Here is a 20,397-nt window from a genome sequence, read left to right as displayed (position 1 = left end):
TGCAAGGGTGTCATCCGCTACCCATTCTGTGCCTCTGCACGACACGTGGCTTGCTGTTCAGCGGCTCTGGGGACAAGACCGTGCGGGCTTGGCGAATCAGTTACCAACAACAACGAGACGGTGTGATCCCAATGAGCAGTCAGGTGTCGTGCGTGGCCATGCTCAAAGGCCACAATGGACCCGTCCAGGCCATCTCGGTTGCCAGCGTCGTGGACTACCTTGTTTACAGTGGAAGCGCCTCTCTCGAATTCAGTTCATTCTCATGATTTGTTGGATCTTGTTCATACCGATATTTGTGGGCCTTTGCCTCCATCGAGAACACAACATCATTATTTCATTACGTTTATTGATGATTACTCACGGTATACAGTTGTTTTCTTGCTTCGACAAAAATCTGAGGCGTTATCTGTTTTTAAGCAATTTCACAAGGCTGCCGAACTTCAAACTGGTCGTCGCCTCAAGAAACTTCGCAGCGATAATGGTGGAGAATATGTGTCTCGTGAGTTTGAGAGTTATTGTACGGACCATGGTATTCATCATGAACATACTATTCCATATTCACCTCAACAGAACAGTGTTGCTGAACGTAAGAATCGCACTATTATCAATGCTATACGATGTATGCTGATTCATTCTGGGTTATCTCGTGTTTTCTGGAGTGAAGCTCTCTTGACAGTAGTCTTTGTTCAGAATCATCTTCCTACTACTGCTCCTTCTGGTAAGATACCCATCACAGCATGGACAGGTGAAATTCCTTCTGTATCTCATTTTCGAACCTTTGGATGTATTGCTTATATTCATGTTCCTAAAGAAACACGAGCAAAGCTTGATGCTCCTGGGCTTAAAGTTATTTTTATTGGGTATTTTGACACTTCCAAAGGCTACAAATTCTATGACCCGTCTTCCAAGAAAGTGCTTGTGAATCGTGATGCTATTTTCAATGAACAGCTTATGGGTGGTACATGGTCTATGGATGATTCTGATGATACTAAATCTTTGCTTCAAGCTTTTCCATTCTTGTGTGATGATGAATCTTCTTCTATAGAGCAACTTTCCTCTTCACAACTATCTAAAGAGCAACTTTCTTCTTCACAACCATTGGTTCCGAATGCTGTCATTGATGATGTTGACATTTTTATTGATCAGCCTATTGATTTTGAGCATGGTTCTTGTCATGTTTATGATGAAGATTTTGAGGCTAATGTTTTCTCTACTTCTGAAGATCCGGCCACGTATAGTGATGCTATATGTTCTCCACAAAAGGATCAATGGCAAGAGGCTATGGAAGCAGAGTACGATTCTCTTATCTCTAAAGGTACATGGATACTCACTGAGCTGCCTCCTGGTCGTACTGCCATTAAGTGTAAGTGGGTATATAAGACAAAATTTAAAGCAGATGGATCCTTTGACAAATTCAAGGCACGTTTAGTTGCCAAAGGTTATTCTCAAGTTGCTGGCGTTGATTACCATGAAACCTTTTCACCAGTTGTTTGCATTACTAGTATTCGGGTTTTATTGGCATTTGCTGTTCAATTTGACTTAGAAATTCATCAGATGGACGTGCGCATAGCTTTCTTGAATGGAGATTTGAATGAAAAAATTTACATGGAACAGCCAGAAGGATTTGTTATTGCAAGTAAGGAAGATCTTGTTGCTCGTCTTCATAGGGCTTTATATGGTCTTAAACAAGCTTCACGAGCCTGGTACATCAAGCTTGATCTTTTTCTTATCTCCCATGGCTTTCTCTCTTGCTCTTCTGATCCCAACTTATTTACTAAACACCAAAATGGTAGTTTTGTAATCCTTGCCCTTTATGTGGATGATATAATCTTTGTTTCCAATGATTTGGGATTTCTACACCAAAGTAAGCAGTTGTTATCTTCGGCATTTGATATGGTGGATTTTGGAGAGCTTCACTCGTGTCTTGGCATTCAAATTCAAAGGGATCGCAGCAAAGGTATTTTATTACTTCGACAGTCAAAGTTTATTGAAGATACTATTAAGAAGTTTGGTTTGGAATCTGTACATTCAGCAACTACTCCTTGTCTTGCGAGTTCCATGAAAAACACTTCTGATGGTTGATGGTGGTGGCCAGCTTGTTACAAATCAACCATATGCTAATTTGGTTGGATGTCTTCAAGTTTGAAAAGATGCAGGGGGGAAGAGAGCTTGAGCTCTTGCAAGCATACACACACACTCACAAAACCCTAATAGAGAACACACAAGGTGAGAGTCTGAAATCTTCTTCTTCTCTACTCAACACTCAACACACCATATACAAGAATAAGAGTACACACAATATGAAAGGTACTCAACCAAATACATACACGGGTTCTCTATAGTGTGAACCCGACTAAATGAGCTGGCGCTATAACTATGCCAGTCTCTAGAGTGGCTGTCACACAGCCTGTCATCCCACTGGCCACATATCTCCCATGATCTCACCAACCATGCCAGTGGTGTAAGTGTGGGGCCTATCCCCCAGGCGGGTCATCAGTGTCCACCGCCTCACTAGAGCTCGATATCTCCCTCGAGCTCAACTCCATCTCATGTACACCAAGCGAAGCCCTGAATCTGCGGAGCTTCTCTGTACCCAATGCTTTGGTGAAGATGTCAGCTACCTGATCCTCTGTGCTGACATAAACAAGGTCAAGGTCTCCTGCCAAGACCTTCTCTCTGACGAAGTGGTAGTGGACTTCTATGTGCTTCGTACGAGCATGAAAGACTGGGTTCCTGGCCAACTGTATACTGCTAATGTTGTCACAGAAAATGACAACTTGTCTGTCTATCCACTGATAGACCCAAATCTGCAAGTAGCTTTCTCAACCAAGCTACCTCACATGCTGCCATAGCAGCTCCTCTATACTCGGCCTCTGTACTCGATAGAGCAACTGTAGGCTGCTTCTTGCTGCTCCAAGTCACAGCAGCACTCCCCAAAGAAAACATGAATCCACTGGTAGATCTTCTGTCTGAGATACTACCAGCCCAATCTGCATCTGTGTACCCATGTACACATATCTCTGTCCCAGTCTCATAGAATAGTCCACAATGCAAAGTAGACTTCACATACCTCAGTATGCGTCTCACTGCATCTAAATGCGGTTTTCGTGGAACCTGCATAAACTGACTCATCAACCCAACAGCATAGCTCAAATCTGGTCTGGTGATCGTCATGTAGATCAAACTTCCTACTATGCTCCTGCACATAGTAGGATCCTCTAAGATCTCTCCAAAATCTGCACTCAACTTGCCATTCTGATCCAATGGCACAGAAATAGGCTTACAGCCTGTCATACCATACTTGGACAACATGTCCAAGCCATACTGTCTCTGCAGTAATCCAATACCATGTGGTGACCTAATCACCTCAATGCCCAAGAAATATCTGAGCTCCCCCAGATCCTTCATCTCGAACTTCTGTCTAAGCAAGATCTTTACATCAAAGATCTCTGCATCATGGTCCCCCGTAATGATCAAGTCATCTACATAGATGACAACAAGCACAACCCCTCTATCACCATGTCTCACATACAATGAGAAATCTGCATTGGCTACATGAAAGCCAATAGTGACAAGATATTCAGAAATCTTGTCAGACCATGCTCTTGGTGCTTGCTTTAAGCCATACAAGGCTTTCTTCAGCCTGCAAACATGCTCGGGGTGACCCTCATCCTCATAACCAGGTGGCTGCAACATATACACCTCTTCTTGCAAATCCCCATGCAAGAATGCATTCTTTACATCCATCTGATGTAAAGACCATTGCTTTGACGCAGCCACTGCTATCACAACTCTCACCGTTGCCATCTTGGCAACTGGGCTGAAAGTTTCCTCATAATCAATGCCATATGTCTGCGCATATCCTTTGGCTACCAATCTAGCCTTGTACCTGTTTATGCTTCCATCACTGTTATGTTTAACTTTGTACACCCACTTGCATCCAATGGCTTTCTTGCCTTTAGGCAATTGCACTAAATCCCAAGTTTCATTTCCATATAGTGCATCCATCTCCTCGTGCATAGCTTTCTCCCAACACACATTTCCAATAGCCTCATCAATGCATGTGGGCTCTACAACCTGCACAACTTTTGCCATATATGCATAGTGATGTGCCACATAACCATCATAGGTAAATCTCTGCACAGGATTTTTCACTCTCCCAGATCTTCGCAGCTTTTCATTCATGGCTTCCATAGCCTTCTTTACACCAGGTGTTCTCATAGCTGGGATCCCAAGCTCCTCATCAAGGCTCATATCTGAGCCACTAGACTCTCCATCAACATGAGAATGCCCTGCAGAAATGTCAGGCATACCAAGGGGCTCAACCACTTTCTCTTTTCCTTTACGTGATGTACTAATCACATTTGCAGGACTGGTATTATGACGCAGCCTGCCACTCCATGGTCTATCAAAACAGACCCACTAGATGAGGACTCTCCTGGTCCACTCAAAGACTGTGATTGCTGACCTGCATTCTGTGCAACCACACTTCCACTCACATCAGCCCCAACAGCTTCTTTTTCAGCAGCATACCAACTGCTCATCTCATCAAAGACAACATCCCTGCTTACCCTCAACTCACGTGTAGCAGGGTTATAACACCTGTATCCCTTTTGCTCCAGGGAATATCCAATAAACACACATTTTTCAGCTTTCGGATCCAGCTTAGTTCTCAGCTCATCTGGCACATGCACATATGCAATGCATCCAAAGACTTTCAGATGAGACAAATCTGGTTTTCTGCCAGTAAACCTCTCCTCTGGAGTTACATCATGTATGGCTGCAGTTGGAGTCCTGTTCATGATGTATACTGCTGTAGAAACAGCCTCAGCCCAATAGCAATGCGGCATTCTTCTCTTCCATCAATGCTCGCGCAATCTCAGCAATGTGCCTGTTTTTTCGCTCAGCAGCTCCATTTTGCTGCAGAGTGTATCTGCATGTGAACTGTCTCCGAATACCATTCTTCTTCAAAAATTCAGAGAACTCATTAGAGAAGTATTCTCCCCCTCCATCTGACCTTAGGCACTTGACATATTTTCCTGTTTGCTTTTCAACCAAAACTCTGAAATTCTGAAAGTGAGTGAACACCTCACTCTTCTCCTTCATGAAATATACCCACACTTTCCTTGTGTGGTCATCAATAAAAGTACATAGTACCTGTTCGTAGGACCCATACATCTGAATGCACAACATCTAGTGCATTTCTGCTCACATATCTGTTACGTGGAAACACATGCTTTGTTTGCTTCCCAAATTGGCATGCTTCACATATTTTCTGCATACCTTCCACTTTAAATTTTGGCAGCCCTGTCACAATTCCTTTTGTCTGCATAGACTTCAATCTCTGCACATTTACATGTCCAATTCTTTTATGCCATATGTCTGTGTCTGCAACAACTCCTGAACCATTTGCAAACATCGCAGCACTCATTTCAGGCATGTCTACATCCAACGTAAACATTCTGCCTACTCTGTTGCCTTTTGCAACCAACCTGCACTTGTCTTTGAAATCTTCAACATAACACCCATCAGGGTTAAACCGAACCTGCAAACCCTGCTCAATCATATGGCCAACTGAAACCAGATTCTTTGTTATGTTCGGTACATGAAGTACATCTGCAAGGTACTTCACTTTGCCATCCTGCATAGACAATGGCACATCTCCAACGTGGGCAATTGGATGAGCCGTGTCATCCCCTGTTTCCACAAAACCTGGTCTTTCCGAGTTTTTCATCTCCTTGAACCACTCCCCATGACTCGTCATGTGGTTCGAAGCACCTGAATCCACATACCATACATTATCTTTTTGTGCTGCATCAACATTTTCAGACATGGCATTCACAACATGCTGCATAACAAACAACCTTTCATTATCCTCATTATTTCTGCTTGAGGATGCATAGTTGTTTTGCTGCACTTTTCCATTTTGCATGTCAGCCTGCTTCTTATAACATTCTGACTGCACATGTCCAGGCTTACCACAATAATAGCATTCACGTGTATCATTATATTGCCTTTGCCAATTTCCACGGCCTCTTTGACTCCCCCTGCCTCTGAATTTGCCTCTTCCACCTGCGTGTTGTTGTTGTTGTTGATTCTGGGACTGTTGTTGTTGCTGCTGCTGCTGGCCATAATTCTGATTACCTGTTCGGTCACCTCCTTGACCGCGTCCACGGCCTCCTCTACCTTGTCCTCTTCCTGAACTTGTGTAGAAGGCCTGTTGCTCTGAACTGTTTTTGCTTTGTGAAGACTGTTGGTCTTCACCCAAGTTCTTCTCTTCGATAATCAGCATAGACACCAAATCTGTAAAGTTGGGAATGTTTTCCCGAGTCTGAATAGACGTCTTAAACGCCTTGTATTGTGGCCCGAGACCACGTAGACAGACTTCCACCTTGTCATCATCATCTACTGACACACCAATAGATGCAAGGGATTCCACAATGCCCTTTATCTTCAATGCATAGTCATTCACAGACATGCTCTTTTTCTCCATAGTATGAAGTTCATTCTTCAACTGTATCTTACGTGCCTTGGTATTTGTTTCATAAAGCTTTACCAAGGTGTCCCACGTCTCCTTGGGGGACTTGGCATCCTGAATGTGCCCAATCATGGTGTCCTGTATACTTATGGAAAGCCAATACATTACTTTCCTCGCCCCTTGGTTCCAATCTTTAAACTCTTTCACATCTGCAGCAGTCGGATTTATATCCGGTATCTCCGGTGCCTCTTCATGCTCACCTTCTATGTAGTCCCAATAGCCTTTTCCCATCAGGAAATTTGTCAACCTGAACCTCCAAGCATGGAAGTTATTCTTATCCAGCTTCTCAGCCACAATCTGTGTTATGCCATCATTAGACATCTTGCCAAACACACAATTTTACCAGAAACTGCACTCTGGTTTTTTTTTGCACAAATGCTGTATTTTCTGCACAGCGGTACTGCAGTACTCAAATGTCACAACCAGTGACCTCAATGCACATACATACACCCAATGGCAACTGTAGACCTCTTTGCAGCACCCACAGTGTCTGCACAGTCAATCTGTCTTCCTGCAGTTCTAAAAACAGAGTTCTGCAGAGAATCAATGACTTACCCGCAGTGCTCGAAATCGCCTGCTTTCCGAAAAACGGAGGTCCTGACGCGCCCGAAACGCGTTTTCGGCCCGAAAATTTCAGTCCGTAGGACTTCCGTAGGACTGTATAGTTGCCCTATAGCTTCACTCCCGCGAAGAAAGCTCCTCAATCGGAGATCGTTTGCCGGTGCCTCCCGTAGAGCTCCCGACAAGGGTGTAGTCACCAACACAATAGGGAAGAGTAGTTGAAGCTCTTACCCTCGTACCGCTTCCTGTGGTTCTCTTGCTTGCAGCTCAGCCCTTAGCACGAACCAGGCTCTGATACCATGAAAAGATGCAGGGGGGAAGAGATCTTGAGCTCTTGCAAGCATACACACACACTCACAAAACCCTAATAGAGAACACACAAGGTGAGAGTTTGAAATCTTCTTCTTCTCTACTCAACACTCAACACACCATATACAAGAATAAGAGTACACACAATATGAAAGGTACTCAACCAAATACATACACGGGTTCTCTATAGTGTGAACCCGACTAAATGAGCTGGAGCTATAACTATGCCAGTCTCTAGAGTGGCTGTCACACAGCCTGTCATCCCACTGGCCACATATCTCCCATGATCTCACCAACCATGCCAGTGGTGTAAGTGTGGGGCCTATCCCCCAGGCGGGTCATCAGTGTCCACCGCCTCACTAGAGCTCGATATCTCAACAAAGTTGTTGGTTTGAACACTCGTCCTGACATTTTGTTTATTGCTAACTATCTCGGGCAACACCTTGCATGTTCTTCTCTTAAGCATTGGTCTTCAGCAAAGCTCGTGTTGAAATACTTGAAAGGCACTGTAGATTATGGTTTGGTTTATCAACGACAATTCACATCTGACTCCATTCCATCTCTTTCTCTTTTGGGTTACACAGATGCAGATTAGGCCAGCTCACATTTATCTATGCGATCTACTAGTGGCAATTGTTTCTTCATGAATGGTTGTCTTATTTCTTGGACCAGCAAGAAACAACGTTGTGTTGCAGTTTCTACAACCGAATCTGAATATGTTGCGGCATCACTTGCAGCTCGTGAACTCATTTGGCTTTGACAAGTGTTGACAGATATTGGCCATTCTCCTCTTTCTAGTACACCCTTGCGGTGTGATAATCAGAGTGCTATTAGTCTTGCAAAAGACTATGTCCAACATACCAAGTCAAAACATATTGCTGTGCATTACCATTATGTTTGATACGAAGTACGCAAAGGCACTATCATGATTGAACATTGTCCAAGTGACCAGATGATTGCAAATATTCTTACCAAAGGTCTCAATGAGTCACGCTTCATTCTCTTGCGCTCAGAGCTTGGAGTTGCCTCGGGCTCACTCTTTCTAGATTAGGCACTTTACTCTTATGGTAGCTTTGTACATATATCGTTGTAATCTTCTAGACACCATGCACTTTGCACATTTCACAATTGCACACTATGACCTCTTCGTCCTTTTGTATATTTGTACATATATGCACAATGCACTTTCACATCATTACTTCTGGTTCATATTTTCACATTTGTAGAGGGGCTTGGGTTTTTCCCTTGTACTCCCCAAGGGTTTTTTCATCCATAGCTAGAGACCCTTGTTTGAGTGGGGGTGTTGGAGCTCTATATATGGCTCACTCTACCTAACTTGGTCTCACCTATATATATGTATCTTGTCCTCAATATGAATCAGTCTTTGGGAGCGTACATGATGTGTCTCTTGTCTCGTCTCTTTCTCTCTACATTTCAACACTCAAGAGGTGCTTTACATCCTGAAGTTTCACCAAAGACGATAAAGGAGTGATTTGTGGCCGACCTTAAGATAGATCTCAAACTAAAAGTGGAGCTGAAGAATCCTCTCCACTTTGATGAAGCTGTTCGGTTTGCTCAAGAAAAAGAGTGGAAAATGAAGAGGCTAGGGCAATTGGGGTTCCAAGAGGATCTAAAAAAGAGACCTATCATTAATGAAGTTGACGCTTTTCCCAAATAAGAACCAGCTCCTCCTTAGTTAAAGGGAAAGGAAGATTTTTTGAAAGAGGAGTTACATGGAGTTATTGAACTAATGAAAATCATGAGTCTTAATATGGTTGGTGGTGTAGGTAGAGGAGAAGGAAGGGGAGCATTTGGTGGTAAAGGAGTTGTAGCTCCATCCAATCAAAATGGGAAATCTCCATGGTAAGGATGAAGGGGTCATGAAATATATCCAATGACTGTAAGGTACTTTAACTGTGGTGAATGGGACCATTACAATACATACTGAGGAAAGCCTCGCATGGGTGGAGACATGTTTCCCTTACCTCAGTATCTGCACAATAAAGAAATGCTTTTGGTGTAGAGATTAAAGATCCTCAAAACCCAACAGTAGTGGTGGTGCTGTTGATGAGAAGAAGAAGGGTAAAGCATCGAGCCTTATCGGTTTGGAAGAAGAACTAGAAGTGATGCCGATGGCAAAGAGAACTAGATCTTCTTTCAACGGAGACCTTGAGCCTTTTATTGAGGATCCTATGGCGAGGTATCAAAGTGCATGATGTCTCAAGGCCAATAAATAGGCTCTTAAGATGCTCACCCCAATCCCAGGAGGAACATAAATCAATAAAATATGGTTAGGGACCTTAGCAAATGTAGGGTTTTTGCATGAATATTTATGCAGGCTGTAATAAGCTGTTATTAGCCTCCATTGCATGAAAAACTAAAAATATTGTGTAAAGTAGGGGATGTATAAAGATACAAGGTAGCTGTGTAAAAAGCAAGTAAGGGATTTTGTGTAAAGTAAGGGATGTATAAAGATACAAGGTAGCTGTGTAAAAAGCAAGTAATGGATTTTGTGTAAAGTAGGGGATGTATAAAGATACAAGGTAGCTGTGTAAAAAGCAAGTAAGGGATTTTGTGTAAAGTAGGGGATGTATAAAGATAGAGGTTAGCTCCACAAAAATAAAGAGGCTACGGGGATTATTTTTAGAGGGGGAGAAGATAAAGCGACTACATGAAGGATCTTATTTTGTGGGAAAAGAAGAGAGTTCTTGAGAGTTGGAGGAGCTGGAGGGTTTTGCTTGTTTATTGAAGTATCTGCAAATCTTGTGAGGAGGGCAACGAGGGATTTTGCATGGAGAAGACTTGGGTTCTGTCTAGCGTAGAGGGTTGCAATTGAGGAAGAGAGTTCTATTTTTTGGAGTTGGTGTCCCATAACCTCCCAATGTGCACCATTGTTAGATACTTGGAAGAACCAAGGATTTCTCAAGCATTCCCTCGTTGTACTGGACATAAAAGTTGCAAATAATTTTTGCTGATTATTTTTGTTGATGCTCAGCTTGTACACATTTGAGAATACATGTTTGGATTTCCTTGTGGTCATTTGAGAGTGTTTATTTTGCTTTGTTGTTTGTTTCTTTCATATACTCAAGATTGAAGCTTTATTATGTGCTATATAAACTTCTTTGAGTATCTAAAGGATCAAATTATGGGATATTAAGGTTTTCTTATGTGTTTTAGTTCAATTTTATGTTGAAGGGAAGGAGTTCTCTTAGTTAACAGACTACTGGTGAGAGTTAACACTAGTTCTGTAATTGGACACTTAAGTGTCCTGAGACACTAAAGTGTCCTGAACAGTTCTTGAATTTTTGTGGGCTATCTATTAAGAGTTTTGAAATGCTTAACATCCACAGATGTTCCTCAAGACCCAAAAAATCCTTGAGATTTTTTAAATTGCACTTTTCTTAGCTTTTGCAAGGCAATATTTTAATTTTCTTAGACACATGCTGATAAAATGCATGATTTTTGCTCTTTTCAAAAAATAGTAGTAATTTGGACATAACTTTTAGAAGGGACATAGTTTGATCATGAAACTTGGCTTGATGGAAAGCCCATGATGTAAACTAAATCTTGGAATCATCAAACGACAACTATTGGATAAATTTTTGACTCGCTAATATTGAAATGACGTTTTTTATACAGGTGGAGCATGAATTTTTCTCCTTCCATATGCAAGCTAATAATGTAAAACTTGAGGTGCACCCATGTTATATCGGGTAAATACTACTTTGTTTTGAATTTTTCAAAACTTTAGAGCCACTTTTTGGGCCTCTTCTCATACATGGCCTTTTGCGCAACCTGTTTTTAATACATAAAATGTCTAATTATGAGCCTAATTTTGATTTTCATCAAAGGGGAAAGCTGTGTAAGTGCATTATTTGTTGTAACTATAGGTGTAGACTACTTGTGCAAGCATAGTTATGACTAGTTTTTGATAAAAGATGATCAAATTTTACATTTTTATTTTTTACAGTTTTTTTAGAACTAGGCGATAAGAACCTACTTAAGTGGAGGCTAAGTTAGTGTCATACACATCAAATTATGGCTTATTTATCTCATCTCAAGCATGAAAACCAATAATCAACATTCTCATTGATAGGGCTACATTATTTTTTAGTGGCGTGATTGAGTTTTGATAATACACGTTACTTTTGGTAATTTTATGCAACTTTTTTGGAAAAAATTCTAGGAAAGGAAAATGATTTTTTTGGTGAACTTCTACCTCCTTGGACTGATGTATGCTATCAAAATATCTTGGGAAAAATGCTATTGATATCATTGGATTTTTTTTGAGAGAATGATGCTTGCATATTTGGAAAAATCTTAAAAAATGTTCATTTTCAAGACATATGCTACTTTGTTGCTTATGTACTTCCAAATAAAAAGGTATTTTATATATTTAGCATTTTTTACATAAGCTTAGGGTTATGTTCTACATGCCCAATGAAGCATTTTGGTTTTTAAAGCCTACATTAGGAGTTTGATTTTTTTCTGCAACCCCCAGAAAAGGACACTTAAGTGTCCTGTTTTGGTACCAAACTAGTGTTAACTTTGGTTAAGTTTGGTTTGGGGATAGCTAGCCTGAGTAAGGGTTGATTCTTAGTCATCCAGGTATAAAAATGATCAGTATATCGTATACAGATGTTGTGCTAACTAGTATTAGTTATGGGATAAGGGATTATGTGTATTAGGTGATAGTTCTCGATCTGTCTAAGAACATCACACAAAAGTCTTATTGTTTTACAATGTGTCTAAGGCAGCAGTCTAACACAATAGGTCAATTGATTGCTTCTAAGGTTTGCGACTGGTCTTGTTGGAGATGGGATGGGATATTCTCCACACATAATTTATAATTATTAATAGTACACTCACTCACTTTTGTTGGCATATTGTGCATTGCATTTCTTTTAAGTATTTATGGTTGGCTTTTATGCTTCCAACAAAGAGTGGTTGGTCATGCACTGAATGATACGGAGGAAAGGTATGCCTTAAAGCACGGCACATATGCCCTCCTCAAGCAACTTGAGCGAGAGGGAATCAACGTCAACTAGACAAATGTGGTCAATATGGTAAGCCTCTAGACTTTGCACCCATGCTAAAGTTTTGCATCACTTGCCATTTCTATGTTTTTTCATTATGAATATTTTTTGCAGGGACAAATGCGAAAACTTGAATCAACCGATGACTAGGTTTGGCCTTGCTCACAAGAGGCACTATGTACAGTAGCAATGCCTTTAAGTGTTTTTTTTGTCGACTCCATGTGTTTGAGCACATATTCTAAACATAAATAAAAGACATTATGAAATTTCTTCAAAGTAATAAAAATCCATGTTTTGTGAAATTTGAGTATAGTTGTTGTTAGTACCCTTCAATGCTGGCATAGTGATGCATTCAGCCTATAGGACTGCACCTGGATGTACCATTATGCCAACAAACTTTAAAACGTATATCAATTGAAGTAATCATCGAATAGCACTCACAATAGTCGTTGATATTTTCATTGATAAAAGCATAAAAACCGACGTCATAAACAAAATATTGTTTAGGCGGTTATTCAGACGGTATGATATCGATTCTTTTATTAATGTGAATTTCAACGCCTTCAAGGTTTTTAACATGTTCATTTCCGTCAAAAAGATGTTGCAAATAGGCCCACTTATAATAGTGCATTAATGGATTTGTTTAATGATGTCATTATCCCCTCTTTGAGAATATATGGCCCGTCTTTCTTTATTTTTAACTATTGTGTACTGAACTCAACTTACTCCTTTGTTCCCATCAGGATCAACCTTGTCCTATCGGGAATAAGGAAGTGTCTGATAAAAACATTAAAGCATAAAAAACCCTTATTTTTGCTCTATGTTTTTTGTTAAGAGCGAGGCTGAGCTACTGGACTACCTAATGACTTGGCTTATGTCCCATCTATTGCGAGGTGTGCAGATATAGCCCAACAGATAGCCGGGCATGACACTCACCTCGCGATAATCCATTTGGGTTATGGTGAATCTTTTTCCTATATAGAGACTTTTTATTTCCTATGTTATGTTTTTTATTTCCCTTGTATATAAGGATTTTTTATTTTCCCTATGGATCGATTTTTTGTTTCCCCTATGGAGAAAGATTAAAGTCTCTATATAGATATCATCACTTGCTATTGTTTCCAGAAAGCACTTATTTACTAGATAAGTGGTGAGCCTACTATACAAATATTGCCATTTTTCTAGGTAAGGTATTTAGGATGTTAAGTTGTATAGATAAGAGAAGGAAACACGTCTCAAGATCTCTTAATGTGTTATAAGTTCCTTTCTCGTATTTCTGCTCTCTACTTTTTGTGAAGAGTGAGGCCCAGCTAGTGGACTACCTAATGACCTGGCTTATTTCCCATCTATTGCCAGCAAGGTGTGCGACTATAGCCCAACAGATAGCCGGGCATGACACTCACCTCGCTACTATCATCCATTTGGGTCATAGTGAATCTTTTTCCTATATAGAGACTTATTATTTGGTATGTTATGGTTTTTATTTCCCTTGTATAGGGATTGTTCTTTCCCCTATAGACTGATTTTTTGTTTCCCCTATGGAGAAAAATTAAAGTCTCTATAAATATCATCACTTGCTATTGTTTCCAAAAAGAACTTATTTACTAGATAAGTGGTGAGTTTGCTATACAGATATTGCCATTCTTCTACGTAAGGTATTTAGGATGTTAAGTTTTAGAGATAAGATAAGAAAACACGTCTCAAGATCCCATCATGTGTTATAAGTTCCTTTCTCTTTCCCTTTCCCTTTTCCTTGTAAGAAAAATGCTTGGCTTTTAATTGTAAAACACATCTACGAGTTGGAGATCACCTCAATGCTTTGTGCATGATTTTACATGTAGAACCACATTAGTATGTGTTTGTACATGACTCTACAATTGTCCCCAAGTTCTTCTCCACATATTTTTTTGACATGGCTCTCTTGGCAGCATGCTTTACATCTGCAACTCTTGCAAGAAAGTGTAACATGCATGTAACACAAGTCCATTTAATGAATGCTTTTTAAATTATAGTAAAGTACTCCTTGTCCCCATTCTTCTCAACTCCACCTAACTCCCTTCACTCATCGGAATTAGATCATCAGGATCAACCTTGTCCCATATGGAATAAGAAAGTGTGTGATAAAAACATAAAAGCATAAAAAAGCCTTTATTTATGCCCTTTGTTTTTTGTTAAGAGTGAGGCCCAGCTACTGGACTAGCTAATGACTTGGCTTATGTCCTCTCTATAACCAGGTGCAGCTATAGCCCAACAGATAGTCGGGCGTGACAGTCACCTGGATTTCATCCATTTGGATTATAGTGAACCTTTTTTCTATATATAATTTTTTTTTTGCTACGTTATTCCCTTATATAGGGATTTTTTATCTCCCCCCCCCATGGATCGATTTTTTGCTTCCCCTTGGATAAAAATTCAAGTGTCTATATAGGTATCATCACTTGCTATTGTTTCCAGAAAGCACTTATTTACTAGATAAGTGGTGAGTTTGCTATATATAAATATTGCCATTTTTCTAGGTAAGGTATTTAGGATGTTAAGTTTTATAGATAAGAGAAAAAAGCACGTCTCAAGATCTCGTAATGTGTTATAAGTTCCTTTCCCTTTCTCTTTCCCTTGTAAGACAAATGCATGGCTTTTAATTGTAAAACACATCTACGAGTTAGAAATCACCTCAATGTTTTGTGCATGATTGTACATGTCGAACCACATTAGTACGTGTTTGTACATGATTCTACATTTGTTGCCAAGTCCTTCTCCACATATTTTTTGACATGGCTATCTTGGTAGCATGTTTTTCATCTGCAACTCTTGCAAGAAAGTGTAACACACAAGTCCATTTACTGAATGCTTTTTAAATTATAGTAAAGTAATTATTTGGAAATCCAAAGTGGGCCGAAGCTGGTTTCAATTTTGGGTGCTTTTTAAATTCTTCTATATTTAACGTGAGAAGTACTTCACATGCTTTCAATTTTGGGTGCTTCTTTAATTCTTCTATATTTAACGGGAGAAGTACTTTACATGCTTGTTGAATTGTACCAAATCATTATCATGGCTAAGAGTTGATCTTTGTGAAAATCATGTGATCAAGTTGAGAAGCACCACGTCGCCGGTACATGACGTACACAAAGTATAAGGCTCACTCTTTCGCTCGGTATATGCCTCAAAAATCTTGAAAATTTTAAGGAGGTGTTTTTCCTTCTTCCCCAATTTGAGAAGTTATTTTTAAGAAATTGAACAAGTTCTAGGTGAAGCGGAGCCTATGTTTTCCCGAACCCTACTCTGTAATGTAGGTGTATTAGGGTAGCTCCATTTAGCCATTACGTCGAGGAAGGAGTGAAGGTGGCAAACATAAACATTCATGGGCGCATGCTCTTACGGTATGCTGTCACATACTGGCAGCCACCACTAAAGCCCAAAAGGATGATCGGTCGTTGGCTATCGCATCATGAACCCGGCCACCCTCAGGTTGGTGATGATCATGATCTATACCTGGCAGGATAGTCTCCACGTCTTCACACTCTTGTCGGCGCTTCCACTGTGAACAAGGTAGTCCACGAGCTGACGATCCACGACGCTGGCTGCAACCGAGATGGCCTGGACGGGTCCATTGTGGCCTTTGAGGATGGCCACGCACGACAGCTGACAGCTCATTGGGATCACACCGTCTCGTTGTTGTTGGTAACTGATTCGCCAAGCCCGCACGGTCTTGTCCCCAGAGCCGCTGAACAGCAAGCCACGTGTCGTGCAGAGGCACAGAATGGGTAGCGGATGACACCCTTGCAACTTCGAGCACAGCACACTTATGTGTTGTTCTCCTGTGCGCTTTCTCCACACTGCGATTGCACAGTCTGAACCCGCAGAGAACAGTAGCTCTCCGTCCGCAGTCAACGCAAGAGCATTCAGAGACGGCTCGTGGGCTTTCAAAGTAGCCATTCGATCGTGCCTCTTGACATTCAACTGTTTCCGCCACACCTTTATTGTGCCATCAGCGCAGCCTGTGTACAGGAATCCCTCCTCGCTCACAACGAGGGCACTCACGGCGTCGTGGTGGGCGTCAATGGACTCCACGCACTTGAGGTCGGATAGCCTCCACACCTTTACCGTCGTGTCCCACGACCCAGAGTACAACAGTTGGTGACGCTTTCCGATCGCCAGAGCGCACACTGTGTCAGCATGTTGGATCCAGAGCTTCTTGTGGTTCCGGCGCACCTCCACATAGTTCTCCTCATAGAAGCTACTGATAAAGCGATCCATGAAAGTGGGTAGTGTAGCTACGAGCTTGTGGCTGGGGCCGGCACTCGTGGATGACCGTCTCCACACGCGGATCTTGTGGTCACCATGGGCGCTGAAAATCCTGTCTCCCGCTACCACCAGGGCTTTCACGGTCGAACGTCCTTGCCCACGACCGCACCCAAATCGCCCGCATGGGAACAGCTCCCGCTGTTCCCACGAGAGGATGTCGATGCAGCGCTCGGCAGCGAGGATGGACGACACGGGGCCCTGATGGCCAGTGAGAGTTGACACACCCGTACACGTGGCTGCATGGAGCAAGTCTCTCGACTGTTGATGAGAAGAAGATGAACTGCAGTGAGCATTTTGGAGGCTGCTTTGACTGGACTTCGCTGGCTCCTCCACCATGTCGCTGCTCGAGCTACAATATTGATCCAGTTTCTAGTCGTGACGCTCCGAATCATTGAGTACTGAAGTTAATAAATAGGGGCAGAACAGTATACGATCGTGTTGGCCCGAGGGGACCGACGGTATATATATATATATATATATAACAACGCCTAATCGTCCTGATGCGTAATCAGCCAAATAAGTTGGTCCTAATTCTGTGTAATTCGACAATTTTATGATCATCAAATTGGAGCCTTTTTCTCCTGAACGGATAGGATCTCTAGATATGTTGACTAGACCTTCCTTTGACCTTTACATGGAGTATACATGGCTAGACCTTCCTTTGACTTCATTGATTATCTTACTGTTAATTCTTCTTGTGAACTTATCTTTATCTACATGTGCAGGATGGTAGTGACTCACACGTGTCTGTGTGCATACTCCTTCATTACTCTTTGTGGGCTAAGATTATAGCACACATTTACACTTGCACCAGCACCCACTTTTGCACAAACACTCGCACTTCTATTTGCACACATTTACACGTGCACATTTGCACATGGTGCACACATATTTATAGATATGTGCAAACATTTAAACATTTACTTCATGTACACCCCACCCACATTCATTCATGTGTTTGCACCATCTATGCACACCCACACACTTGCACATGTACCCATAGTTACCTGTGCACATCGGGCCCCCATTCACACGTTTATCCATTTACACTCATGTACGTTGTTATAAAAATTGGGACAAAACTAATATCCTCTATAGCACGCCTCTCGTCTCTCGATCGTGCATTCATAAGATTTAAAACACCAATCACTTGATTCAACCAGACCCCAATTGTATTGAAGACACAACACATGCACAAAACACTACAATACTGAGTGATTTAAGAGGGACGATTTTGTTTCATAGATGGATTATAGGACTAGATTTATACAATAGGAATGGATTTAGATATTATCCTCCTCATCACAGATTTCTATGTGGAAAATGACCTCGGGCAAGTTGGAATCAATTTGAGTGATTTGCACCATATCACGTACAGGCAATAAGATAAACCACTCATAATCATAGTGATATGACAACACCACACTAAGAATGGGAAACCAAGACATATGATTTGTTTGATTTCAAGACCTAGCACTAACAATAGAATCATGATACAATCACAGCACATAAGGGACCAAATAGGGGATGGTAACTACACAAAGATCTCTTTGAATGACACAATTCAATAGCTTGGAATTCCTTCTTCTCATAAATGGTTCTGCATTGATTACATAGCCACCTTCAAAATATGTAAGAATCCCTCAATGGTGTGTGAGAGAGATTCTCCCAGTAATAACTGCAGTCTTTGAGTCGGCCTAGCACACCTAGCACCTTTCTTATAAAAGAAATCAAAATTTAAATGGTAAAAAAAACGAGCATCAATAGCTTGTACTTCACAACACAAATAGAGGATCCTAAGCAGCCCTCTGATTCATCTCTTCAATATACGTGAGAATCTCTCTGAGATGAGAGATAGATTCTCTCAACCACAACCTCAATCTCCTCTATCTCTTTGTCAACGATTCACTACAAAGCATGAAGTAGCCTCACAAACACACGAAACAAGAATTATGCACCCTTCTTACTTTGACCTTCAAGGTTGGCCCGAGGGGACCGACGGTATATATATATATATATATATATATATATATATATATATATATATATATATATATATATGTGCAAACATTTAAACATTTACTGCATGTACACCCCACCCACATTCATTCATTTAATTGCACCTTCTATGCACACGCACACACTCGCACATGTACCCATAGTTACCTATGAGCAATATTAAAAATATGAGCAATATTAAAAAACTATGAGCAATATTAAAAAACTATGAGCAATATTAAAAATATGAGCAATATTAAAAAACTATGAGCAATATTAAAAATATGAGACATTTTGGGTATAATGATTCCATTTTGACACATATGTAAGGAAGGGGAGTCCTTTAAAGGAGGTGCATATCTCACATAAGATGAAGAGTTGAAAATGTACAAGGTTTATTAGTAAAAACTATGAGCAATATTAAAAATATGAGATATTTTGGGTATAATGATTCCATTTTGACACATATGTAAGGAAGGGGAGTTCTTTAAAGGAGGTGCATATTTCACATGCTTGAATGAGTTTTAAACTCATAAAAATTGAGATATTTCATCTCTCCTCTCTCCTCATTCAAGTCTAGTTCCAAAAAGTTAGCTTAACTGACCTAAAAATGGTCAAATATTGACCAAACTGATTTAGAAAATTCTAGAATCAGTTTGTTTGGTTAGGAGCTCAATTTTTCCTATAAATAGAAGCCTCCCCCTTGTTGAAAAATATATAGTGTTTATGCATCGTTACTCTACTCCACCTAAGCCAAGAACTATGAATTCATTAATAATTCACTAGTTTTTGGAGCTTCTCTCTTTCTTCAATCCCCATTGGTGGCTCCATCAAAATACTTAACCAATTGATTGGTTGGGGGCCTCTACCGTGAACAAAGAATCAAGCAATTTGTAAGGTAAATAGTGAATATTGATCTTTTCTATAATTTCACAATGTTTCTCTCTTCTCAACCCCTCTCAAGCTTGAGAAGCTTAATTGGTATGGTTTTTAAATGCTATTGAAGTTAATTGAGGAATAGTAGTGAAGAGTTACATAATTTGATGAATGCTATTGAAGTTAATTGATTAATGATAGTAAAAAATTACATAAATTTCTATTTATGTTTAAATTCTAATGGTTTTTATGTAATTTCTCTCTCTCACTCAAGAAATGGTCATACTCATGACCCATTCTCAATCCAAATGAAGCTTTTCATAAAGCTTTTCCTTAATCCAAGATTAATCTATGCTTGAGACCAAATTAATGGTTTTTTTCTATGCTTTTAGTTTATGTATTTCATGAATATTGATGATTCAATCCATTATGGAATATTAATCCAATTAGGGATCATTCTAATTATTTCTTAATGTTAAGCTTTATCCCTTAGAAAAATTGAGATTTATCAGTCATAGTAGCGGAGCTATGGCAAAATTTTAATAAAAATTACGCATAAAATAATTTCATTCAAAGCATGAAAAGAGGACTTCCTACCATATTCTAGGAATTATCATCCTAGATTAATTGAAGATATTCATTGTAATCATAGAGAAATTGATTTTTATATTATGCATAATTGATTTTCATGCATAGAGGTATGCATAAAAGATTATTATTTTAACATAAAAGTGTTACTTTTAGGGTTGTTGCAAGATCAGGGTGTCCAGTTTTATC

At 40.3% G+C, this 20,397-nt stretch overlaps 1 protein-coding gene across 1 annotated transcript; it reads right to left on the bottom strand.

Annotated features, from left to right (window-relative positions):
- Positions 1-17: 17 nt before the first annotated feature.
- LOC147614509 (protein JINGUBANG-like) lies at positions 18-17,082 on the bottom strand. Its single transcript, XM_086780550.1, has 2 exons — positions 15,934-17,082; positions 18-242 (listed from the first exon to the last, which is right to left on the bottom strand). The coding sequence occupies exons 1-2, from the start codon at positions 17,080-17,082 to the stop codon at positions 18-20; spliced, it is 1,374 nt and encodes a 457-aa protein (XP_086636676.1).
- Positions 17,083-20,397: the final 3,315 nt, after the last annotated feature.

This window comes from Cibotium barometz, chromosome 42 (genome assembly GCF_041138505.1).
Source record: "Cibotium barometz isolate CiBa-2024 chromosome 42, ASM4113850v1, whole genome shotgun sequence".
NCBI lineage: Eukaryota > Viridiplantae > Streptophyta > Polypodiopsida > Cyatheales > Cibotiaceae > Cibotium > Cibotium barometz.
The sequence above is the reverse complement of the archived record's forward strand: the minus strand, read 5'-3'. Positions and strand labels throughout refer to the sequence as shown.